The sequence below is a fragment of the Vigna angularis genome, chromosome 4 (assembly GCF_016808095.1).
Source record: "Vigna angularis cultivar LongXiaoDou No.4 chromosome 4, ASM1680809v1, whole genome shotgun sequence".
Taxonomy (NCBI): Eukaryota; Viridiplantae; Streptophyta; class Magnoliopsida; order Fabales; family Fabaceae; genus Vigna; species Vigna angularis.
The window spans coordinates 1299511-1324695 of NC_068973.1; the positions used below are offsets into that span (position 1 = coordinate 1299511).

Consider the following 25185-nt stretch of genomic DNA (forward strand, 5'->3'; position numbering starts at 1 on the left):
AACAATTAAGAAGAAAAAAGGGGCCATTCATTACTTATAGTTTGAACAAAAATCAATTCATTTCACCAAATTTACTGGCAAAGAAAGTAATAGACTTGTGTGTTATCAAGTAATCGATGAAGGAAGTGACTGCAGCAAAATGTAGGTGGAAAATGTCCAATCTAAGGCACTGCAAGATGAGGAAATTTAACATAACCCCTTGAACATTGGTTACAGTGTACTTTCATCTCCAGTGTCTACATGCCACATCAAAATCTTCACACGAGGAAAATCAGCATGTCATGTATTTTCACCTTAGAATGACATTGAAACCCAACACTCAAGCAATGCACATGATTCAGGTAAGACTTGACACACTACCTGATATTGATTTGCCATATGGAAACAACAACTCTCACTATAGTTATCTATCAAAACTAAACACAGATATTTGTGGTAAATGTTGCTGTTTTGGTAAATATTTTTGCGTTAAAGTTTTTCCAACTGTTCAGCATGCAGGATTGTGAAGAAATTATCTCAATACCTTAAATTATTGAATAGAAATACAGTAATAGCTCTGTGACTTTATGTTTAGAAAATATTAATATAGTATTGCGTTAGAAATAAGGCAGTAAAATACAAATTATAAACTTCATCATGAACGAGTTACTTGGTATATAAAATTGAAATATTACTGCAAAGGTCTGGTTAGGTAATACATTTACAGCAGAGTTTTAACATGGTGAAATTGGAGGATGACTAGGACTAGACAAAAGCAATAGTTCACTGCCCATCCAAAACTGCACTTTTCCAAAGCATGAGGTAAGCTTGTTAAGACCTTATAATAGTAATATGTAGTAATATGGTAGGTAAACTCAATAAATCGCTTCGCCTATCATAGAGTTGAGACCTTCTAAAGGTTTTATTTTCAAAAAATGCTTTTGGTCTCAGTCTTCAATTTTTTTATGTCAAATTAGAATGTCCATTTTCAAAATTTAAAAACATTTTTATCGTGAAATTTTAAAAGTGAATAAATATAATTATTTTAACTTTTTAAAATATATTTAATACATTTTATGTTAACATTTAAATTGTTTTTACTATTTGACTCTTTATATTTCTATTTCAACGTCGAATGAAAAACATATCTGGTATGTTAAAAATATTTAATATAATTAAATTAAAAACACAAATGAATGAATTTTAAAAAAAACATAATTAATATTTTTTTAACTGTTATCTTAAATAAAATACCATAAAAAAGTATAACATTTACCCTCTTGTGTATTGACAACAAATATTTGATATTTTCATAAATAATGATGATTTATTTATAATATATAAAACAATGATGATTTAACCATGCTTTCCTTAGTCACTCGAGTTATTGAAATCAATCCACTTATATTGTTGGTTAAGTTATGACAAAAACTATCATGTCTTGAAAACCGCTTGTTTATCTAAACATAATGATACTTTAACAACATTTTTTTGACAACATTTTAACATTATTTACGTGTCATTCTGTGATTAGTTCATGTTGATATTTATAATTATTATTATTATTAATTGTAAAATAATTTTAGACTAATCACATAATGACACGTAAATGATGTTAAAATGTTGTCAAAGTATCATTATCCTCTATTATCCTTTATCTAATTCAGAAAAGCAACAAAAGCATACCGCAATTTGTACAAGTAAAATAGATTAGGAGGGGTAACGGGAAATTTACCATTGATTTAAAGTTCTATATTACAACCAATAGTAGTAATGAAACACATCAAATATCTAACAATACTGCAGAGTCATTCTGCTTATCCAGGGTGTAACACTAATACTCCAAATTAAAGGCCGTTTAATTTTCAGCTACTTCAATGTTATTATCTTCTCCTGCTACCACCTCATGTTCTTCTTTGTCAACTTCTTCAATCTTTGTCTCCTGTGCTGGAGCATGCTTGACGTCTGAGGCATCCTGAAGCTGCAATCATTCATTGATGTTGGTGCATTTAATAAAAGAAATACAACGTCATCTGGCAAGAACTTTTCAAAAAAAGACCCATAAGTTGTAGAGTCAAATGATTCTTCCAAGACTTACCCCCAAGTTTCTTAAGCTAGCAGTAACATCCTCTTGTTGCTGCTGAAGGGTAGCCCTCAAATCTTGAAATTCCTGATTTTGATTTCATAAACAAAGTTTCAAGCGACAAAACTTAGTTGACAGAAAAAACTTAAAAGCATACTTACTACTCGAAGTTGGTCCACTTCAACATTAAGTGTTTTCTTAAGTTCTGACAGCTCCTGCATGAAAAATGAAAAGCCATTAGAAGTTACATATAAAATTAGGGTGAAGCTGAAGTAACATCCAAACCAGCAATAATAAAAAGAGAGTTCGGCTACGTATCAATATAACCAGAAAAACACGAGTACAGTAAACCTATTGTTCATTAAATCTTTAGTTATAACTACATGTGTGGACCGTGTCTGAACTAAGCAAAATAATGATAAATACAACCATGGACCATAAAAAATCATTTCATTTACGAAAGTAGAGCAAATAAATGACGTGTAAATGCATATCTACCAGCATAATAAAATATCAGATTTCTTGTTGGTTGTTCTACTCTGAAGGTTAAGTGTATACGCGCATCCAATAAATGGATTTTTCACCAACTTACTACACTTAGAGAAAAAACAAATATATTTTAGGTCCTACATAGTATACATTTATTACACACTATGAACTTGGTCCAATAGAAAAAAAAATGTACTAGTTACACAAAGTTCTTATTGCCTGTCAACCAAAACCAAGAAATAGTGGTGAAACTACTATGAAATATAAGGATCAAATTGTAAATTACTTTTAACGACTGAATATAATATCTTCAGTCTTCATACATGTTCTTGGAATTTGGGCTAAGAAACTAATCCAACCTCATAGAATCAATGTCAAAGGTAAGGGCTTTCCACGTCCTGTGAAGACTATATGACACAGTAGCTAACTCGGAAAGCACAATCAATAGTTGTATGACCACCGTTTTAAATATGATAATACAACCTGATTTTATACTTGACAGAAATACTAAAAAAACAAAGAAAGGAATTACAGATAAAATTGAAGTCATGTTTACGCACACAATCACCATCAATACAGAAGCAATAAGAATATAGTAAAAATGTAAAACAATGGAAGATGATGGCATAATGAATAGAAAAATAATATAGCAAATTAGATAAAAAAAATAGCATAATGTGAACTGGGAGATCTAAGGAAGTAGAATGAACAGAACATAGGATAAAAAATAATCCTATACAATGTGAAATAATAAAGATCAAAACAAAGGTAACTTTGTTTGAATGAGGATTGAGTGTTTTCAAATCCTCAAAACTAAAATTTGTGAAACCAGAAAAGCTCCTGGTTTTATCGTAGACATTCTCCACCGAAAGGAACTCTTGCATTTTGATACATGAAGCAAGGGTCAGGACATAGAATTTTTCTTGGAACAAACATAGCTTACAAAAAATAGAAGTGAAGTAGGACACTATAAAAATTGGAATTTATTACACAAGAGCATAGAAACAAAGGAATAGAAAAGGGAGGGAACTTAAGGAGACAAATAATGAAACAGAAAAAGGAAGATCAAGAGAGCCACATAACATGACTTGTAATATGTAAGCGTGAAATGAAATACGGAAAATGATTGGGAAATCTTGTTAAGATGAATTAACAAATCCAATGCCGTTTAGATTGAGAATAATAAGTTTGTGACAGATGTAAAATCTAGTATAGATTATCTGAATATCACTTCTTTACAGCGACACTCAAGGGTGCACCGTACCAACTCCAGAACTCCTTACACTTGTTGAAAGCAATGGTTCACCAGGTGATCTTAGCATTTCTAGCATTGACAGAAATCAAAATACAAACTTCAGTGTTAAGATAAGGATAAGGAAGGCCAATGCTTTAAATTGCAGACCCAAAGGTTTCCTTTCAGATACACAATAGATTTGGCACAAGAAATGCCTAATCAAGTTAATTATAAAATTAAAAACATATGTTATGTAATTGTCAGGCGAGTGTTGAAACAACCAATTGGTACATTACAGTTGTGCCATTTCCCACGTCAGTACATGGTTATGCATACCCAATATAAGCATTTAACCACACATCAACAATGAGTTGATACACACATGGAACACACCAAATAATTGCCTTTAAAAGCACAAAAATCATGATGCGAAAATAAGTTTGCATATCATAGACTGTTTCATGTGCACCCTGAATGAAACTTTATTTGATCAGAATACAAGTCCTGACAAAGAAAACAAATAACAAAGAAAAATTACGAAAGAAAAAACAAGTTGCTAGTTTTCTACAAGCAAATCAAACATAATAGCCTCAAATGCAATTACAAAAAATGGAAAAATACTGTTACACTATTGGTATAGCTAACATGGAGAAAGACGTCCAGAGTTATTCATGATCTAAAAGCATCTACTAAACTCAAACAAGTTTTACCGTGTTGCTATACTATGGGTCTGTTTGGACATGTTTATTCATAAACACTTTTAGTAGAGAAAAATAAAAAGGAAAAAACAAAATGATTTTCTCTAAAATACAAGTAGTTTATGCACAAGTTAAAAATAAGAATTTAGACAAGCTACACAAAAGAACTTTCACAAATTGGGTTACGTATAAACTAATTGTAACTTACAGAAAAACTCTTTTCATTTTTTTTTCTTTCCTAAAAATGTTTAGGAAAAAGTTTGCCCAAACATACCCTATATGATAGGGAATGGTAGACTTAAAATGAACAGCATGAGAGAAAGGTGGGAGTGGAAAAAATGTGATTGTTAAATAAGAATGTGTAACCAATGAGAAAGGACGATATACATATTGATTATACACATACAGAAAAAGAAAATCAGTAAGGTTGGGATACCAATGATTGAGAAAAGGATGACAGAAGATTAGATATGATAATTTGGACATGTACAAAAAGATCACAAGAGACACGCAAGCGAAAAGAGTAGGTTTTGGCACCACCAAATAGAGTGGATTGCATGAATTTTAATCCAGTTAAAAAACAAGAACAGGGAAACCAAGAAGAACTTCGGAGGAATTTGTCAAGGGAGACCTCCTGATAAATATTTTCTTGAAGCTTTCGTTAATAACTGAGTTGAATGTTGTCGTGCGATATGTAGTCATCCTCATCCAGTATGATACAACTTGGTCCCAAAACGCCATCTTCAAAACTACACGAAATCATGGTTTAAATTGTGGGTTGCAATCGCAATGGGGACTGCAGTGTAAAGGTGTGTTTTGTCACCACAGCCATATTGCAACAGCAATTTACCACAATGTCAAAGATCAAGACGAAACTGCAGTTCAAAACTATGTCTGAATTTCAGGTCGGCAATATATGTTTAGAAAGAGGAAAAAAGTTGAGAAGTTTACATGACATTAAAAAAAATAAAGAAAATTCAGTTAAACATTAAGTTGGTGATACTTTATCATCTCTTTAATATATAATAAATTAAGCCATAGATTGTCTATACCAGAATAATCAATCATTTAATTTCTTCTATTTCAAGAATACACCCAAACACGCAAAGAACTCCAAGGAATCCTTTTCAGACGACACTATAAAGCAAAAATGCAGTGTTTCGCAAACATGGATCAATCATCATCATCATCATCATCACTTACATCGCGATAGACCTTGACTTGTGTATCTAATTTAAACCTCCAACTTTGCAAATCCTACAAATAGATCCAAAGAAACAAATTAAAAAAAAAAAAAAGCAGCAGCAGCAAACCAGCAGGTAGAATAGTGAACTATAATCTTCATAGCTAACAAACAATGCACAACTAAGAAAAAAAAACCTGTTTCAAACTCTGAATTCTTCCGAGAAGCTCCGATCTCGATTCATTAAGTTCCTGGAACAACACAAAGAAGGTTTAGACGCGGTTGTGAGTTCCATTTTACGAATAAAAAGAAAATGTAAAAAAAGAAAAAAAAATACCGCGATTTTAGACGTAACGGGAGTGACGTTCTCCTTCTTCTGAAAAGGAAAACAAAATTAGAAGGGATTTTGAGAATTGCAATAAAAGATTGAATTGGAAAAATGATGAAAGAGAAGAAAACACACGGTGGATAGAGGAAGAGATGAATCTGAGTTGGCCATTGAGGATGGGATGGAAGATTTGGGAAAAGAGGATTTGTTTTGTATTGTTTGTTGTTCTAGGGTTTGTCTGGGTATATATGAATTTGAAGAGGAGCGTGGTTTGGTGAGTGTTCCGAACAAGACTCTAGAAAGAAACACCAACGTTAAAGTCACAACAGACAAGAAACGAGCACAAATTTTGAAAAAACAAGGATAAAGATATCCAATTGGGCGGGATTTGGAAATACACAACCAAGTTGCAAAGCCTCTTATTTATTGCTCCATCTTTATTTTACCCAACACATATTTTTTACTATTTTTATATAGCTTTTTATGTATCGTTGTTTGCTTTAATTAAATTTTGTAAGTTTCTTTTATAAATTTATATATTTTTAATTGATTTTTGTTGTTTATTAAGTACTTATTATTTAACTTTTTTATTAGTTTGATACTATCATTATTAATTTTTCTATTAAAATTTATATACATATAAACTAAAAAAAATTGGTAATTTTGATTTACCCCGTACATTGATGGATAGAAAATACGAAGAATAGTCAAACAATAGTACTTTTTACGATAAAATTCAAATTTAAAAGCAGTTTTTTATTCTGATAATAAATATAAAATTATTTCAAGACTGAATAAATAAATTGATATTTTAAAAATATCAATTTCTCTCTAAATTAATGTCTTGATAAATCTCATCAAATTATATACCAAATTCTATTATTCATATTTACTTTGCTTATGATCCCATCTTTCACACCATTAACATTGTCCTACTTCTTTTACCTTTTAGGCTTGTGTAGTTCTTCATCTTTCACTCTCTTTTTTTTTCACTTTTTTTTTTTAAATGATTGTTCTTATATGGTTCTTCCTTCCTAGCTTTATGACCTCAATGCTAGTTATAGGCTTTTTTTTAGACAATAACCTTTATTGTTTAAAAAATTACAATAAAATTTATTTTTAAATATATATCTTACTGGAGAGAGACTTTCACAAGGAAAGGAAACAAATAAATGAACTGATCTTATATCAAAAGTATGATACAATATCTGTCTTGAGAATAACTTTTACTTTAATTTAAAGAAAAGTTAAGAAACATGATATTAAGTTTTCGATGACAAAATTCGCTACATAAATAATAATATTTGTACATAATATATATTTGCAGATAATAGTAAATATTTAAATATATATTTAACAACACAACAGGTGTTTGAAGGACAAAATTCGCTATATGAATAATTAATATTTATAAATAATATATATTTATGGATAACAGTAAGTATTTTAATATTTATTTATAAATCAATTAGGTGTAAATATTGTATTATTTATATGTATTTTTAGATATTCTATATTAAAAAAAATTGAAATTACCTTTTGTTCCTATTAATAATTATATAAATACAAGCATGCGTTAAAGTAATGATTAAAGGTACTGTTATCCAACCACATCAAGCAAAAAGTAATATAACATAATCATAATCATACAATTCATAACATTTTAATAATCATAATTTCTACTTTAATTAAATTTATTTATATATTAAACTCATTTAACATTAAACTAAAACTGCACCGAAAGAGGAAAATTGTCGTGTATTTGATCTCGTTTGATACTCTGTCAACCAGTCAAAACTCCAATCCAATTCTATTATTACAGCTTAACATAATAAATCGACAAAGACAAAGGCTTCGTTTTCATTGATGATTATGAATGGAACAACGTTACTCGATGTAAGATTAATAAATGGTGAAGATTTGTTTATATTTATGTTAGACTAAATAGTCTTTTTTGTGTTATTAGAATTAACTTCGTCAGAAATAATTAAGCAAAACATATTTATTATTCTATAGAACTGATTAAATTTTTGTAACAAAAGTTGACAATAATATGAAAAACTTAATACTGACATGGATAAACGAACAAAAGTATTTGTTACAGTTGCTTACTTGAAAAACAAAAGATTGCTTTCAGAAAAGAAAAACAAAACCTTATTATTGAACTTGTGATTCCTTAATTTATGAAGAGAAAAGGAAAATTCTTTCTTGATGGAAAAGTAAAAAGAAGAAAAGAGAATTATGGAAATGTGGCCTTGAAATTCCAACCGGTAGATGCAGAGTGGAAGAAGCAGAGGAAGCTCTGTGTTGTGTTTCTGTGAGTTCCGAGTGGAATCAGTTGCGGAGCAATGAGTCAGGAATCGTTTATATATAGCTTCGTGGCTCGTGGGACAGTGGTGTTGGCTGAGTACACCGAGTTCACCGGAAACTTCCCCGCCATTGCAGCTCAGTGTCTTCACAAGCTTCCCTCTTCCAACAACAAGTTCACTTACAACTGTGACCACCACACCTTCAATTTTCTGGTTGAGGATGGTTATGGTAATGTCCCCTCCCAATCGCTTGATCCTATGTTTCTATCAAATGACATGTTTTTTGTGTACCAAAGATGAAAGTGGGTTTTGAATCGCTAGTTTTTATATGCTGGATCTAGTCTTGAGATGAATGTCGCTATAGGGTGGTTGAGTGAGCATAAAGGTTTCTCTTTTTTGGGTTTTATTTCTCTTTTGACTTAGTTTTCTTGGTGGGTTTTGTTTGTTTTTTTTATGGGTTCTTCTTACATTTTACGAATTTTTCCTTTGATTGCTGAAATGGAGTCAACTAATGAACGGTGAGAAGCAGAATCTGGGTTAAGTTCAATTTAAGGGTTGTTAATATGCTTCAAGTGTTTGATTTTTCCTCTTGGTGAATGATGGCACTCATCTAAAAGAAATAATTGTACATTCATGATATACATTCACACCTGATTTCAATGTCATCTTTGATGGAATGTTCGATCATTGTGACTACCCTTTAGAGGTACGTAGTGATGCAACAGAAAGTGTTCAGAGAAAGCCTAATCTTGTGAATGCACAGTTGTGTGTGATGTTCCTTCAATTTGGCCTTTTCGCGACTGAAGTCTTTGCAAGTTTCAATTCCAACAATGCCTAATTTTCTTTGTATAGATAACCAATAATGCAACATCTAGATTGATGTTTGTGAGTGTGTTTGTTTGAAATCTGGTGGTTGATCCAATTTCTGAGATTTAAAACTGTGTTGTAGTGCAATGACTATTTTAGAGCTTTACATTTGGGCTTTCTGTAAATTGCAGCATACTGTGTTGTTGCCAAGGAATCTGTTGGCAAGCAGATCTCTATTGCTTTCCTTGAACGGGTGAAAGCAGACTTTAAGAAAAGATATGGTGGTGGAAAAGCAGATACAGCTATTGCTAAGAGTCTGAACAAGGAGTTTGGGTACACTAACTTCTGTTATAAATATTTGATGATGTTTCGAATATCTTAATGCTTAGGCAGACAATTTGTATACAAAGTTAAATAATATGGATGCACATTTGCAGACCAGTTATGAAAGGGCACATGAAGTATATCATCGATCATGCTGAAGAGATTGAAAAGCTAATAAAAGTGAAGGCTCAAGTTTCAGAAGTTAAGAGTATTATGTTGGAAAACATAGACAAGGTACTGTATAGTTCAGGAGTAAGGTTTTTTCCCATTAGTATTTAGTATTTAGTCATCACCTAATTCATATGCAGTTGTCACTATGCATCTGGAAATCCAAGTGTGAATTTAAATTTTTTTGGATAAATATAAAAAAGTAGAACATTATGTAAAGAAAAAAATTCATTAATCTATTGACGTAAGGTTTTGGATACAGTGATGTGAATTCCTTATGTGGATAGGTTCAGATATCGGTGTTGTATCTCTTTTTTGCGTAGTGTCTAGAAAAGTTCACCATTACCATGTGTATCTGAATACTTCATTATGTGTTTTTAGGCCATTGAAAGAGGAGAAAATCTAACTATTCTTGCAGATAAGACAGAGACATTGCGTTCACAGGTGAGTAAAGCCAACTAAGATTAGATGATTTTTTCTTCTTCTTTAACTCATGCTTTCAAGGCTGAGGAATTTCTAATTTTCAGGCTCAAGATTTCAGAAAGCAAGGAGCACAAGTTCATCGAAAGATGTGGTATCAGAACATGAAAATTAAACTAGTTGTTCTGGGAATTTTGTTGTTTTTGGTATTGGTTATCTGGCTTTCTATTTGTGGTGGATTTGACTGTACAAACTAGCACTGGTTGAAGGTTTCCAGGTAGGATTTTTTGAGATGATGTACAAGTGAGCAATTTAGCTTATGTGGTTGTGTAGGGTATTGCTTCCTCCACCCTATCATTTTCTTTCTCCACCCTATCAATTTATTTAATTTTTGCTTTTACCAATTATTTAAAAGATACTTCCGAAAAACATCATCTGGAAAAGAAAAATATATTTCTAGAAAAAGTTTTCAGAATTTTTTTTTTGGAAAATTTTTTTCTGGAATTTTTTTTCGGAATCGATTCTTTGGTCGTTCTGGAATCCATCATCCGGACCAACCACCTTCCTAAATGCTTCAAATAAAACTTCCCAATTGCCAGTCGTGTACATTGCAGAAAAGTTTTATGAACATTGGGGCTCAAAATCTTGGTCAAAACCCTAATGGGTCCATGCACTATTTTAGGCCCAAAACTTAAGAAAATGCTAAAATTTATTTAAAATAGTGATTTTATGTGTTTTTAACACTTAATAATCCTTTGAAATATCAATTGTTTTCTTTAAAATTATTTAGATAATAACTAAAAATTTGGGGGGAACTATTTGGTCGATAAATAGCTTAATCTATCATGGTTTTAGAGAAGCTTTAGAATAAATTATAAAATATTGATTTTCAGGATTTACTATTTTATAACTAAAATAGATTATTTCAGCAGGTTGATCAAATTAAAATGGATTTTTTCGATATCATTTTAGTGATTTTGTAGCTTTTTCATACAACTTTTGTTGTAGTTATATCAATAAATATATAGAAAAAAGGGTTAAACTGGACTTTTCTAGCTTAAAGAAAATTTTCCTAAAATTTCTTAAAAATCATATTTATAGTTTTATATATATACATATACATATATATATATATATATATATATATATATATATATATATATATATATAACAGGTCTTAGCCGTAATTCTAGGTAATTAACCAAGTTTTCGAGTAATTTAGTAAATTCAAATAAAATTATCTTTAAAAAATAGAAAAAAAAATGTTAAAATATGGTTCTATAATGTATAATTAATTTTTTAATTAAGAGGATTGGAATTTATTATGAATTTTTTAATTTTAATGGCCTTATAATGAAGGAATTAGAGCATTATAGTAAATTCACAATTCTTTATCTCTAACTAAAATTCAGAAATTGAGAGAAGAATTTATTTAATATGAGTAAAATGTAATTAAAGGTTCAAACGAAAAGTAGAAAAAACATTTATAATGGGAGAGAAAATTCTTTTACTAAGAAAAGGTAGCTTTGAAACTACAGTACATATACAAATATCTTACATGACTTAATATAAAAATTCTATTTTGATCGTTGAAACTTAAAAATTAAATTTTAGTTCTTCAATTTGAGAAAACCTAAAATTTTATCTCTCAAATTTACCACTTAAAAACTAAAAATCTTTTTTTTTTCAGAATTTGAATGATTATTGCTTTTAATTGGAGAAGTAAAACTTAACTTCACATCCTTCCGTGAAATGAAAGCATGATGAAGGTTTTCAAAGAACAAACTTTGGAAAAGAAGAACAATGTTGATGACAAGATAGAATTGGTTCAGTCAAAAAGGCAAAGTGACTAGAAGACAGAAGGAACTAATCTCTCACCCCATTCTTAATGGATATGACAGAAGTAGAAGTTTTGCATGCATGGAGCTTCTTCTTCTTCATTGGAAGATCCTTTTGAGAATGAAAAGTGACCACTCAAAGAAAAAAGCACCTTGCCCATGCATGAAGAGAATGGTCTTTAGGGTTTTGGCATGATTGATGAGACTCAATGTGGAATTTATTATCTTATTGCTTCCATTCTTTTGTGGTGTTGAATTATACCATATCTCCTATGGAATCTTTCAAGCTTTTTTGAATTGGTTGATGAGGCATGGGGCGATGGAGATCCTTGTGATCCGATTGCAAAAACCAATTGGGGCATATGATGATGATGACCATAAAAAATGGAAGTTTGTATAATCAATAGTATAGAGAGAGCTTTTAACAACGGTTAAAATGGATTTTGGAAGACAATTTCATAGTTGTTGCTATTCAATTTGTCGTCACGAGTTTTATGAACGAAAAATGTTTTTTAACAATTTTTTCTTTACAACTTTTTTACAATGTCTATGTAATAGCTTGTGATTGATTCGTTTCAAATATACAGACCAATAAAATAGTGACACATAATCAATTGTAAATTGTTAAGATTGGTCCGTTTCAAATATACATACCAATAAAATAGTGACACATAATCAATTGTAAAAAAATTGTTAAGAAAAGTTGTTAGCATATCATAGTCCTTCTATGAAAGAGTCTTGCAGCATGAGTTTTACAACATGTTGCGACAAAGACTAGATCGTTGCTATTCAATTATGTATATAATCATTATTATTTCTACTTTTAACAACAATTATTTAGACAATCATTATTAAAAAAAATTTTAAAGTTACAAAAGTGTCACTGTATTTTTTTTTTCACCACGTTGATTTTTTAACTATCATTATTCCACGTTGTGAAAACTTCATTTTGCACTACTGAATATTATTATTTATATTCATGCAAAAACAGTTTCAAGTATGGCAAGTTTGTGAACACATACAAATCAAATATTCTTATCGTTGTAAAAATGTATCACTCATCACATTTCAAATCATTTCTGATGGATGGATTCCATAATATGTTCATTACAAATGCTTCCATCCATTCTCAACAAAGATAATAGGAGACACAACTTTAAATCACATCTGGTGAAAAAAAAAATAACACATATGTTAAGATTAACTTAATTGGTATGAATATGGAATAAGGAAATTAAATGATATTAAAACTATTTATATTTCTTTTGAAATTTAAATGAAATCAGAAATATATACCCGTCAAAAGTATACTATACTTTTTAAATTGATATCGTTTTTATAGTATTTTTATAGTATTTTTCTTTGAGTTTAATTAGTGTCATTTAATTATATAGTAATGCCTGATAATGCTTTACAAGTGAAAAGGAAAACTTAAAGTATTAAGATAGATTTTTCTTTTGACTTTCAAAAGTAGAGAAAGTGAAAGAAAAAAGTATGAGGTTTTTCTCTTCTTAAAAATTTGATCGAGGTTCTTTTGAAAGAATAAAGAGAAAAAAATCAGACTTTAAAAGTTTTACATTAAATAAAGACAGGTAAGATAAATTGTTTTTTCAAAACCAATAAATATCAAATTTTATTAGAATACACTTCCAATTACTCTAATATCACATTAAAAATAGTAAATTTTAATTTTAACAATTCTATAAAATTGAACACACTTATATATTTTAAATTCGTTTTATTTTTAATTGACGTTAGATCTCCAATAAATTGTAAGAGTGGGTGTTATAATTATATACTATTTATCTGCTTATATTTTTTACACATGAATAAAATTCTTGAGCTTATATTATTATTAACTAACATAATAACTCTTTTTCATGTTACTAATGATATTTTCGTCTAACCAAGCTACAACAAGTATGTGTTATAACATTTTTATAATTAATTGGTCAAAATTCACATTTAACCTATAGGGATTAAATGTAAATTTTGAAATTTACTTATCATCCTTATAGGTAATAAAACTCGTTAAGTTTTTATTTCCTCAGAGACCAAAATAGGGAGATGAGTTTTCTTTCTTTCTCAATTTCATTTATATCAAACAAAATATTAATATATGTAAAGAGATTTCTATTTGGTTAATAATATAAAACTTATAATACCTTGTGATGAAAATTTGAACTCTAACTTTTAAGTGAAGTTTAGTATTAGAGATGACAAATAAATTTATCTTCGTAGATGTGGAGATGAGTTTGTACATATTTTTACTTTGTCATTGTTTCCATACTTGCCTTAATATCCATCTTCGTCTTCATCCTATCTCCATTTAATTACTAAAATATTCGAATAATCTAATATATATATATATATATATATATATATATATATATATATATATATATATATATATAACTTTTAGTCTTTTTTTAGAACCTTTTTTTTAGTTACATTCTCTTTTTTTTTTTCTAATTGTTTGGTTTACCATGAAATCAATTCACGTCTCTAAGATATTTTCTCTCTTATCATAACTTTTTGTATACTTATGTTCAAATGTTGTATTTAAATTAAATATTTTTTATGTCTCAAATTTGAATATTTTTTACTTCTTTTTAATATTTTTATTTATTATTTATTTTTTCACATGATAATGTTGAACTCTTGATTTAAGTGTTAAATAACTTAAATCCTTCGTTTACTAGGTAAAATAAAAAAAACAAATATCTTCTTTATTCTCTTATACTGATTTTTTTTTCATTAGAAGATAACTTTTTTTAAAAGAATTTTCATTATTTCTCAACAATTCAACTAGGTTGATATTTGAATATTTGTCTCAAATCTCTAAAGTAATTTTCATTTTATCACACTTTTAATTATACATTTGTTTTCATTTATTTGATTTCATTCAATGATGTACCAAATTGTTTAAACCACACACATTTGATTTTTTTTCTTTTTTTTCTTTTTTATATTTTTTATTGTTGTTTATTTTTATCATGCTTTGATATTTTTTATTTTCTAACTTATTATCGTAAGTATAATTCTATCAATACAATTGTATAATTTATTTTATTATAATATAATAATTTAATATCATATCATGAATCTTGTTTATCACCTCCAAAATATGATATGTTAAATTTCAATTATTATTAGTTTCATGTTTGTTATTTATGTGATTTCATTTAACTGGTGTATTACAATTTTTATTAATGTGTAAAAAAAAGACTTTTCATAAGAATTTAAAGAACGGGAGTAAAAATACATTTAAAATATTTTTAAATTTGAATATAAGTTTTCTTTGTGTAATTTTTTAAAAGTATTTTTAAAAATCAACTTTATTTCATTAACATTTGTAAATTTAATAAATATTTTAGTTCTCATTAAATTTTATTTGATATTCTAATTTAAAATGTATATAATTATAATTTCGTTTCAAATATTTTATTTTCACGAAATAAAAATACATAATTTTAATATTGAATATTTGATAATATTATGTACAATTTTTTTATATAAAAATTAATTAATTGATATTGAAATAATAAGAAAGGAGGTACTGTTGGAACAATCGGTACCGTTATAGAGTCGCGCAGCGCAATAAAATACTTAGAAAGCGTGTTACGGTCACAAATCAAGTTTAATGGTCCGTTTTAGAAAAACAATTTTCTTAGAGAAAATTTATCAAACAGTTGATGTACGTACAATAAAATGAGTGTAGGGAATAAGAAGATCAACACATAATTTTTATCCTGGTTCGAATCAAAAGATTCTACGTCCAGTCGTTAATCACTATAAATAGTGATTAACCTTTTTCACTAGAAATGGTTTCACAGATTACAACAAATAGTGAATAAAGCAGATAAATAAACCTTCCTTCGACGAACGAACCGGAAGAAGAACACTCTGCCAACTCGAAGAGAACCGCTCCAACTATCGACAAACGAAACGCGAGCTTCTCCTATTCACGAGACCAGGCAAAGCACCTTGCTAACTCGAAGAGAGCTTGCTCCGACTATCGACACACGACACACGAGCCTCTCCTGTTCACGAGACCAAGCAAGGGAACTTGAACTATAGCTTCTGAGAACTTCCTCTGACAAACAGTATTCTGCAAGAGCTTCTGTTCAACAACGTTGTATTCTAATTTCTCCAAAACAAAATATATAGCCAAGTACACTGAGTGCCAAAGATCAGCTCCCAACTGCCATGAATAATCGATTATTGTAAGTGATAATCGATTATTCAAGTCCGTTACAGGGTTTTCAAAATGTGATAATCGATTATATGAAGAGATAATCGATTATTCCTGTATGACTTTGTGATAATCGATTATTGCCATTCCATAATCGATTATTGCAGTTAAAAATGCAAGTTTACAAGGTTTACAAGAATTTCCTACTACATTTAATTTCTACAAATTGCTTTTAACTAATTCTAATATCTTCTTCAACTAAAACTTCTTGTAGCATCATCAAAACAAATTTCTTCAAGATTTACCAATACTCCTTATTGGTAACAATCTCCCCCTTTTTGATGATGATCAAAAATTCAATTTTAAAAGCAAGTTTGGCTTACCTGCAAAACATACAAGCTAACAAACAACAACAAGGTTAGTAATACCTGTAATAATTTATACTTCTCCCCTTGTATTATTCTTCTCCCCCTTTTTGATCAGAAGCAAAAAGATCGGATGTTGAAGGCTCCCCCTAAATATGATCTCCCCCTCAATTAATCAAAGGATGCATATAATCAAGAGATCATTTTATTTATGAAAATAAATATTACATTATAAGAAGAATGGACAAACTAGCCGTTTATGGTCGTTTATGGCCGTTATGGGATGCTCCAACGGCTCTATTTTTGAACCTGTCAGCGTGATAATCGATTATGGCTTGTGATAATCGATTATCAGTTCAATAATTACTGCCCATAATTGCATGATAATCGATTATGCATAATGATAATCGATTATCTGTTCAAGATTTTCCAGAATTGATTTTAATGCATGAATAATCGATTATAACTTAGTGATAATCGATTATGAAGCTTTAAGTTTACGAAAAATGCAAAAATTTGCATAGATTTTGATTCTAAGATATGTGTAACACTCCTAACTCTCTTCTAAGCTCAAAAAATCTATCTCCAGGTTTAACAAGAAAGCATTTCAACTAGCACAATCAGTTCAGAAACTAATTTTGACAACACAAATTTCAACTTCCCAAACACCAACTATGATTCATGCACTCTCATATCCCAATTTGTTCAACTTCATATATTCAACTATGCATATCAAAACAACATATGAAAAAAAATTCAATCACAAGAGCTGATTCAGGTGCTATCTTTCAACATTTTTTAAACAAAATAATTTACATCAAAATTATGCAAATTTGATAAGTTTATTTTCTGCATCCAGGCTCTCAATGTATATTATCATAGCTCATTCGTTATGCATTTGAACTTAAAAATAAATCTCCACAGAACCAACTTTGAAATAGAAATGACAATTTAATTTTCACATATCTTAATCATTAAAAATTTCTAATGAAAATCTGTCGGCCAACTCATTTAAATGACTTTTTCATAGTTTTTGATGCTTGACAGAGATTACACCAAAGTAACTTCAAAGTACTCATGAAATTGAATACTAAGCCAGTTAAACACAAATTCAATAGATAATTATCAACAAAGCACTGAAATAACAATGCACATGGCTTTACATGACATGAATGAAATTCAACACCTGAATATTTTAAATAAATGAATTCACTTGATCAAAATGTGTAAACAGACACGAACATACCACAGGATGAATGAAACAGTGATCAACATATCATTTTCTCAACCAGGCATGAATATAACAATAACTAAATAATGGAAGATCAAGTAAATACAGGATGCAACACCACAGTTTAAACAACACTTAGCTCAATTACTTGGTGCTTGAATGAAGGCTTTTGGATACCACTTGATGGAGTTACATCCTGGTTTGTAGCATCACTTCAAAGAGCATAATACCATAGAGCTCTCTTATCCTTTTGAAAACTTAACCTGCAAAGTAAAAACAATAGAGTTTTGGTCCCCATAATCTCATTTGGGTCCTTTGAGGTTAGAGACAATTTACTTTATAACAGGAATCCAAGCATATTTTCCATTTGGAACATCAAAATGTTTAATTTTACATTTGTTAGAAGTATGTCCCTTTTTCATACAATAAAAACAACAAACATCATGCACCTTGTTTTTCACAAAAGTCCCTTTCTCAACCCAAACTCTACGAGTTCTCTTAACTTTAGACTTTTTATGAAGATGCATGTTTATATTTCTAAGATTGCTCTTCCTAAAAACATTTTGAACATGTGAGATAGGCTTGATTTCTTTAGAAAGTAAATTTTCTAATATGTCAATGTCAAACATGTGACTTTTACAAGATAAACACTCAACAGGTTTTTCATTTGAATTAGATTCAGACAATTTTGTTTCAAGATTACTAACTTTGTTTCTTAATATGACTTCCTCATCTAATGCATTATCATACTTAATTTGCAATTGTTTAAATTCCTTTTTCAAATTTTTATGAGCAACATTCAATTTTTCAGATTCATCAAGCAATTCAAGAAAAGCCTTTTGTACATCAAATTCACTAGATTCAAAGCTGGAATCACTTACTTGGCTTCCAGTATCTTCTGATTCAGCCATTAGACAAATATTGGCTTCTTCATCTGAATCACTTGAGCTTGTTGAGCTAGATGCATTGTCTTCCCAAGCTATGTAAGCTTTCTTCTTCTTTGGGAATTTCCTTTCTTTCTTTTCTTCACTTTTCTTGTTCTTTGGACATTCAGTTTTCATGTGTCCTTTTTCTCCACATCCATAGCATTTAACACTTGAAGAAGATTCTTGATTTTCTCTCCTTTCTTTATGAAATTTGTCCTTACCTTTTGCCTTCATAAACTTGGCAAATTTCTTTATCATGAGGCTCATGTTCTCCTCATCATCAGAATCATCATCTTCAATCCTATTAGATTTCTTTACTTTGGAGATTTCGGACTTGAAGGCTAGTGTCTTTCTTTTGCCTTGATCTTCTTCAGCCGTCAATCTTCTCAACTCAAGCTCATGCTCACGGAGTTTCCCAAACAAAATTGGCATTGACATTTGAGTGAGATTTTGAGACTCAGAGATGGCAGTTACCTTTGGTTGCCACGACCTGTCCAATGATTTCAAAATTTTTACATTCAATTCATCAGTATCAAAAGTCTTACCCAACCCTGTCAAGTGGTTCACTATGTGAGTGAAACGCTTTTGGACATCAGAAATTGTTTCTCTAGGTTGCATTCTGAACATCTCATACTCCTGAATGAGAGTGTTCTTCCTTGCACGTTTCACGTCCTCTGTTCCTTCATGTGTGACTCTGAGAACCTCCCACATTTCTTGTGCTGTCTTACAAACTGAAATTCTATAAAACTCATCAAGTACAACAGCAGATGAAATAATGTTGCGAGCCTTAATATCAAATTGAGCTCTTCTATTTTCCTCTGGAGTCCAGTTAAAGTATGGTTTTTCTACTTCTACACCATCAATAGTTCTTTTTGGAATATAGGGACCATTTAGTACAGCTTCCCAGATGCCTCTGTCAACAGACCCCATAAAAATTTCCATTCTGACTTTCCAGAATGCATAGTTATCACCAGTAAAGAGTGGTGGTCTGTTGATGGAAGCACCCTCGGCATATACTTGAGTTTGATGACCGGCCATTTTCGAAAAAAAATTTGAAAAAATATCAAAGCAAGCTCTGATACCAATTGTTGGAACAATCGGTACCGTTATAGAGTCGCGCAGCGGAATAAAATACTTAGAAAGCGTGTTACGGTCACAAATCAAGTTTAATGGTCCGTTTTAGAAAAACAATTTTCTTAGAGAAAATTTATCAAACAGTTGATGTACGTACAATGAAATGAGTGTAGGGAATAAGAAGATCAACACATAATTTTTATCCTGGTTCGAATCAAAAGATTCTATGTCCAGTCGTTAATCACTATAAATAGTGATTAACCTTTTTCACTAGAAATGGTTTCACAGATTACAACAAATAGTGAATAAAGCAGATAAATAAACCTTCCTTCGACGAACGAACCGGAAGAAGAACACTCTGCCAACTCGAAGAGAACCACTCCGACTATCGACAAACGAAACGCGAGCTTCTCCTTTTCACGAGACCAGGCAAAGCACCTTGCTAACTCGAAGAGAGCTTGCTCCGACTATCGACACACGACACACGAGCCTCTCCTGTTCACGAGACCAAGCAAGGGAACTTGAACTATAGCTTATGAGAACTTCCTCTGACAAACAGTATTCTGCAAGAGCTTCTGTTCAACAACGTTGTATTCTAATTTCTCCAAAACAAAATATATAGCCAAGTACATTGAGTGCCAAAGATCAGCTCCCAACTGCCATGAATAATCGATTATTGTAAGTGATAATCGATTATTCAAGTCCGTTACAGGGTTTTCAAAATGTGATAATCGATTATATGAAGAGATAATCGATTATTCCTGTATGACTTTGTGATAATCGATTATTGCCATTCCATAATCGATTATTGCAGTTAAAAATGCAAGTTTACAAGGTTTACAAGAATTTCCTACTACATTTAATTTCTACAAATTGCTTTTAACTAATTCTAATATCTTCTTCAACTAAAACTTCTTGTAGCATCATCAAAACAAATTTCTTCAAGATTTATCAATACTCCTTATTGGTAACAGGTACGAGTTCAGACAAAGATACATATGTATACCCGTTATTTAGTGAGAATGAGACAAAAATTTCATATCCATATTAAGTTTGAATACGGGGACGTGAATAATTCTTTTCTAGGATATGTATCAGATAATGAAACTCGTCTCATGTCGTCTTGTTATAATCATGTTTAGTATAAGAGAAAAAAAAATTAGATTTTTCATGAAAATGTTGTTTTCATGTTTAAAAAGTAAAATTTCTAAAAATATATATGTTTCTTAATTTAAACTCTAACTCTTAAATGATGTTTACAATAAGAGAAAAAAAAGTTCAGGTTTTCCATAAATCTAAGTTGAAAAAAAGTAAAATTTCTAAAAATTTCTCTCACAGAATTGTTCTAAAATAATTTGGGAATTTAACCCGTTTGAGTTTTTATTGTTATAAAAATAGTATATTTACTTTTATTAAATAATTCAATTTAACGCAAAAAAATGATTAATATTTTAAAAAAACTGTAATTTTTGAATTCATAATTTCTATAGTCATGATTCGCATACATGAAAAATAAAAGATTTGTAACACCAAACATCATTTTAAAATAAGGAAGAGATTTGGTATTGGGTATATTTTATGTATTTTTCTTTTACCAAAAAATAGATTTTTTTTTTATAAAAACACATACGAAAAAAATTTCAATTATGTTTTTGCTTTATTAACTTAATCAATCTTAAAAGTTTATGCTTTTTACACTTTTAAAAAGAAAAGCAATACGATAAGATACTAGAACTATGAATGAAGCATGCCTAAACTTAAATTGAAAAGTAATGCATTCACGTGTTGGTGCGATGTGCATGTCGAGAGAGGGGTTTGATCCTCTTTAATGCTATTCTCATCCTTCTTTTATCTTTCTTTTTTGTTCTTAATGCATGTCCATGGTTCTCAATTCTTCACCTTAAATTCAAAATTCTCAACCCAAATTCCTTTCATATATATATATATATATATATATATATATTATATTTTAGTTTTTCACATAATATATTAATAAATTTTTCAAACTTTATCATCGTGGTCAACGATTTAAAGTTTGGTGAGTCGTATGAGATTCAAAAGTTGTCTTGAAGTCTAAGTCCTATCACAACCACTTGTCTAAACTGTTCAAAAGATATTTGTAGAAGACAGTTGTAGATCAAATAATAAAAACACAATAAATACAAATAGTTTATCTCCCACCTTGAAACATATATTTGTAAATTTTTTTAATGAACTTTTGATTAACATTTGCTTAATTACACTTCAATTGTTAGTAATCATACTTTATCTCTAAATTGGTCAACATACATTTTAATATATTTTCACAGAAATATATAATTGTGTAGTATATCCAATTATATCTGGTTACAAATTTTAGTTTGAAAATTAATAACTTCATAAACGTATTTGCGAAGACATATAACTTAAATAAATAAATATATATATATATATATATATATATATATATATGTAATTTCAATTAGAGAAAATAAATAATAAGATATATTTTAAAAGAAAAAAATTAAAAAGTATATCCACGTCATTTGTTATCACTTTTTGCAAAACGACAATGTATTGACTTCAACAAAATTATGCATGACACATTTTTTTTCTGTAATAACATATGTTAAAAAGAATGAATAGTAAAATCAATAAAATGATAATAGTTTAGATCTAAATTTTAAAATTAATAATAAATTTGAGTTGTGCTTAATTTTCAGAAATATATATATATATAATTTGAACATGTTAATGTTCAAAATGCTATATTAATTTTTATGATATTTTAGAAAGAAAACTTTACGAGATGAGATAAGCCATGCTTACCCAAAACTATTCCTTATGTCACATTAGAAAGGGAAAAATCTTTCTCGTCATTTTTTCCTTCTAAAAAAAAGAAAAAAAAGAAGTGAAAAATAGGTATTCTTTTCCATATACATGGCATCCACATACCATGTTTACATGGATGCACATACCATGCTTACATGGATTGCGGCTTGATCAATAGGGAAAAGTCAACTTAACATGCATAAAACATCTCCACCCACACGTGACACTTTTCATTCTCCCATACTTCCATGTCATGACATGCATAATCATGCAAAACAATTTTGAAGTGGATAATGGTTTATTCAGATTCTATACCCATGTGTTTCACATCATATTTAATAGTTTTATAATTTCCCAAAATTAAAAAAAAAATTATCTATCAACGATAAATGTTGGCCACTAAAAATAATAAAAATAATCCACTTGTAGTCTCTCCATAGAGTGAGGGAGTATATATACTGTCTATATATTATAAGATTTATATAGAAAAAAGACATTCTTCACAACCATAAGTTTTATTGCTGCAATATTTTAAACCTAATAATATAATGTTATTTACACAATAAAATAATATACTAACTTACCAAATTTTGTATAACTAATTTAGACACTTGTATATGATATATTACCATGCAACAAACTAAAATTAGAACAAAGACACAAAAACTCGATAAAGGAAACTCATCCCATCAAGAAACCAAAAACATCTATCGAAAAAACGTTTGAGATCTTATCAATTACATTTAAAACAAATTTATAATATATGAATACAAACCTTACTTTATAAACTTAAGTTTAAAGTACAAAAATAGGAAAAAATTAGAACTAGATAAGGTGATTCTGATAAATGAACTAAGAAAGAGTATATCTCAATGTGAATATTCAACACCCATAGTGTAAGAAAACTGAAGTTTGATTAATGATTACAGAGATTTACATCACGACACACAAATCCACTCCTCGGACTTCATCATTCTCGTATCAGACCATAACTCTATACCACGAACTCATACACAATTTAGACCCAAATCCAAACGAAACCGACAATACATGTAGTGTAGATATAAATGAGAAAATGAAGAATTGAACTCTGTAAGGAGATTGAAAGTTCACATGTCTCTAACTTCGAAGTAGTTCTTGTTCTTGACGACTATGTCATACATGTGCATGGACCTGAACCTGTTGAAATCCCTTGGGAGAGAGATTAGGTGAACGGTGGAGCGTTTGTGGAACTGAAGCAAATCAGGATCATCATAGTAACGTTCCCATCCCAGTGAACTCAGCTTGTGCTCCAACACTGCGTAGGAAGTGATGATTTCATTGCTTGCAGAGTGAACCAGCACCTTCCGCTCAGAGCTAGGGTTCTCCACTAGCCTCACCACACCTTTGTTGAAAACCCAAACCCCAGACATTCTTTGACTCAAACAACAACAACTTTAGCAACACCAAACAACCAACAACAGAAAAAAAAATGTTTTTTTTTCTCTTAGTGTTTGAGATGGAGTGTGCAATGAAAGATGAGGAGAGAAGTATGGGGTATTGACATATATATAGTAGTGAGATGAAGTAATGGGTAAGATGGGATTTTGCCTTTTGTTTTTTTTCTTTTTTTTAATATAATATAATGTGCACATATGCAATGAAAATTCCATGGTGGTGATAAAGACAGTATATAGAGTATATGATGTTTGGATGTGAGTACAGCTAAGGTGGGACCCATATAGCTATAAGGTTTGTAAGTTTGGAAGAAGGGGGTGTTTGGGAGTTTATTTCATCACCCTTGGTCTTGATTGGATTGGGAGAATCTTGATTCCCTTAACCATTTGCTGAGTACAAATTTTGTTACCCCCACTAAGGGAATCTTTTTGTTTTTTAGAAGAGAAACTTATTCTAGAAATAAGATCACAGTTAAAAATATAAGAACTTGGTGTGAGCACATATTCACATGAAATATAGAAAATTAAGCTCATTAGTAATTTAAAGGGGCCAAATCTACCATCACAAATTTGTATCATTAAGAAAAATTATGTGTGATAGAATTAATGTGAGAAAATGTCATTTGGAATTGAATGTGGCTATGGAATAAATTTCTTTAAGAAAGAAAGAAGGATGCTGGTAGACTCAAGTGAACATTATGCTCTTTTTTAAAAAGTTTTTCTACGGCTTGTGGGTGAGGATATGAAGAACATATGGGAGTGGGGACCAAAAATGAAGAAATTGATCTCTACTAATTTTAATCGTTAAGTGTGGAAGATAAGCATGTGCAATTGGGAGATTTTCCTCACATTTATTTTTGCTGTCTGATTTTTACTTTCTGTAAATTAATGTTTTTGTTGGCCTAACTATAGTGTTGATTGTTCAATCGTTATCCTTCAAATTGTATCATATAAGTCGTGAAATAAAGAAATACATAAAAAGAAAGAAATGAAAAACGTGAGATAAAATGAAGTAAGAAAAGATATTATCAAATTATGGAAGTGTAAGAGAAAAAAAATGCATAATTTATGGGGGCAAGAGGTCAATATGGATAATAACAACAAGGAATAATAAACTTTTTCTCCCCATCAAGCCAAATCCTTGTGTTGAAATGTAGAGCTGTCAAAACGGGTAACCCGGCCCGACCCGACCCGACCCACCACGGGTTGGTCACTTAGTGAGCCAACCCAACCCGGCTCATTTATTAGCGAGCCAAAAAAATTTGAACCCGACCCAACCCACCACGG

At 30.0% G+C, this 25185-nt stretch overlaps 3 protein-coding genes and 1 long non-coding RNA gene across 4 annotated transcripts; 1 reads left to right on the forward strand and 3 right to left on the reverse strand.

Moving 5' to 3' along the window:
• Window positions 1–1689: 1689 nt before the first annotated feature.
• Window positions 1690–6390, reverse strand: LOC108321051 (uncharacterized). Its single transcript, XM_017552695.2, has 7 exons — window positions 6130–6390; window positions 6004–6042; window positions 5864–5917; window positions 5687–5740; window positions 2224–2277; window positions 2078–2149; window positions 1690–1960 (listed from the first exon to the last, which is right to left on the reverse strand). Exons 1-7 carry the CDS (start codon window positions 6163–6165, stop codon window positions 1838–1840), a joined length of 432 nt encoding a protein of 143 aa, XP_017408184.1. The 5' UTR covers window positions 6166–6390; the 3' UTR covers window positions 1690–1837.
• LOC128196313 (uncharacterized) lies at window positions 3600–5680 on the reverse strand. Its single transcript, XR_008248483.1, has 2 exons — window positions 5115–5680; window positions 3600–3875 (listed from the first exon to the last, which is right to left on the reverse strand). It is a non-coding gene; the product is annotated as an uncharacterized LOC128196313 (long non-coding RNA).
• Window positions 6391–8162: 1772 nt separating the features above from the next.
• LOC108321103 (vesicle-associated membrane protein 724) lies at window positions 8163–10354 on the forward strand. Its single transcript, XM_017552751.2, has 5 exons — window positions 8163–8532; window positions 9302–9443; window positions 9548–9668; window positions 9984–10046; window positions 10130–10354. The coding sequence occupies exons 1-5, from the start codon at window positions 8343–8345 to the stop codon at window positions 10277–10279; spliced, it is 666 nt and encodes a 221-aa protein (XP_017408240.1). The 5' UTR covers window positions 8163–8342; the 3' UTR covers window positions 10280–10354.
• Window positions 10355–23357: 13003 nt separating this feature from the next.
• On the reverse strand, window positions 23358–23962 carry LOC108321109 (flowering-promoting factor 1-like protein 3). The gene has a single exon (XM_017552758.2). The coding sequence runs from the start codon at window positions 23872–23874 to the stop codon at window positions 23572–23574; it is 303 nt and encodes a 100-aa protein (XP_017408247.1). The 5' UTR covers window positions 23875–23962; the 3' UTR covers window positions 23358–23571.
• Between the last annotated feature and the right edge of the window lie 1223 nt (window positions 23963–25185).

Excerpts from the sequence above, each read along its gene's own strand:
- LOC108321109 (XM_017552758.2), bottom strand. The coding sequence starts at position 23,874 with ATGTCTGGGGTTTGGGTTTTCAACAAAGGTGTGGTGAGGCTAGTGGAG.
- LOC108321051 (XM_017552695.2), bottom strand. The coding sequence starts at position 6,165 with ATGGCCAACTCAGATTCATCTCTTCCTCTATCCACC. Across the intron at positions 5,741-5,863 it reads GAATTCAGAGTTTGAAACAG|GATTTGCAAAGTTGGAGGTT; the intron begins GTTTTTTTTTCT and ends ATCTATTTGTAG. Across the intron at positions 2,150-2,223 it reads AAGTGGACCAACTTCGAGTA|GAATTTCAAGATTTGAGGGC; the intron begins GTAAGTATGCTT and ends AATCAAAATCAG.
- LOC108321103 (XM_017552751.2), top strand. The coding sequence starts at position 8,343 with ATGAGTCAGGAATCGTTTATATATAGCTTCGTGGCTCGTGGGACAGTG. Across the intron at positions 9,444-9,547 it reads AGTCTGAACAAGGAGTTTGG|ACCAGTTATGAAAGGGCACA; the intron begins GTACACTAACTT and ends GCACATTTGCAG. Across the intron at positions 9,669-9,983 it reads TGTTGGAAAACATAGACAAG|GCCATTGAAAGAGGAGAAAA; the intron begins GTACTGTATAGT and ends ATGTGTTTTTAG.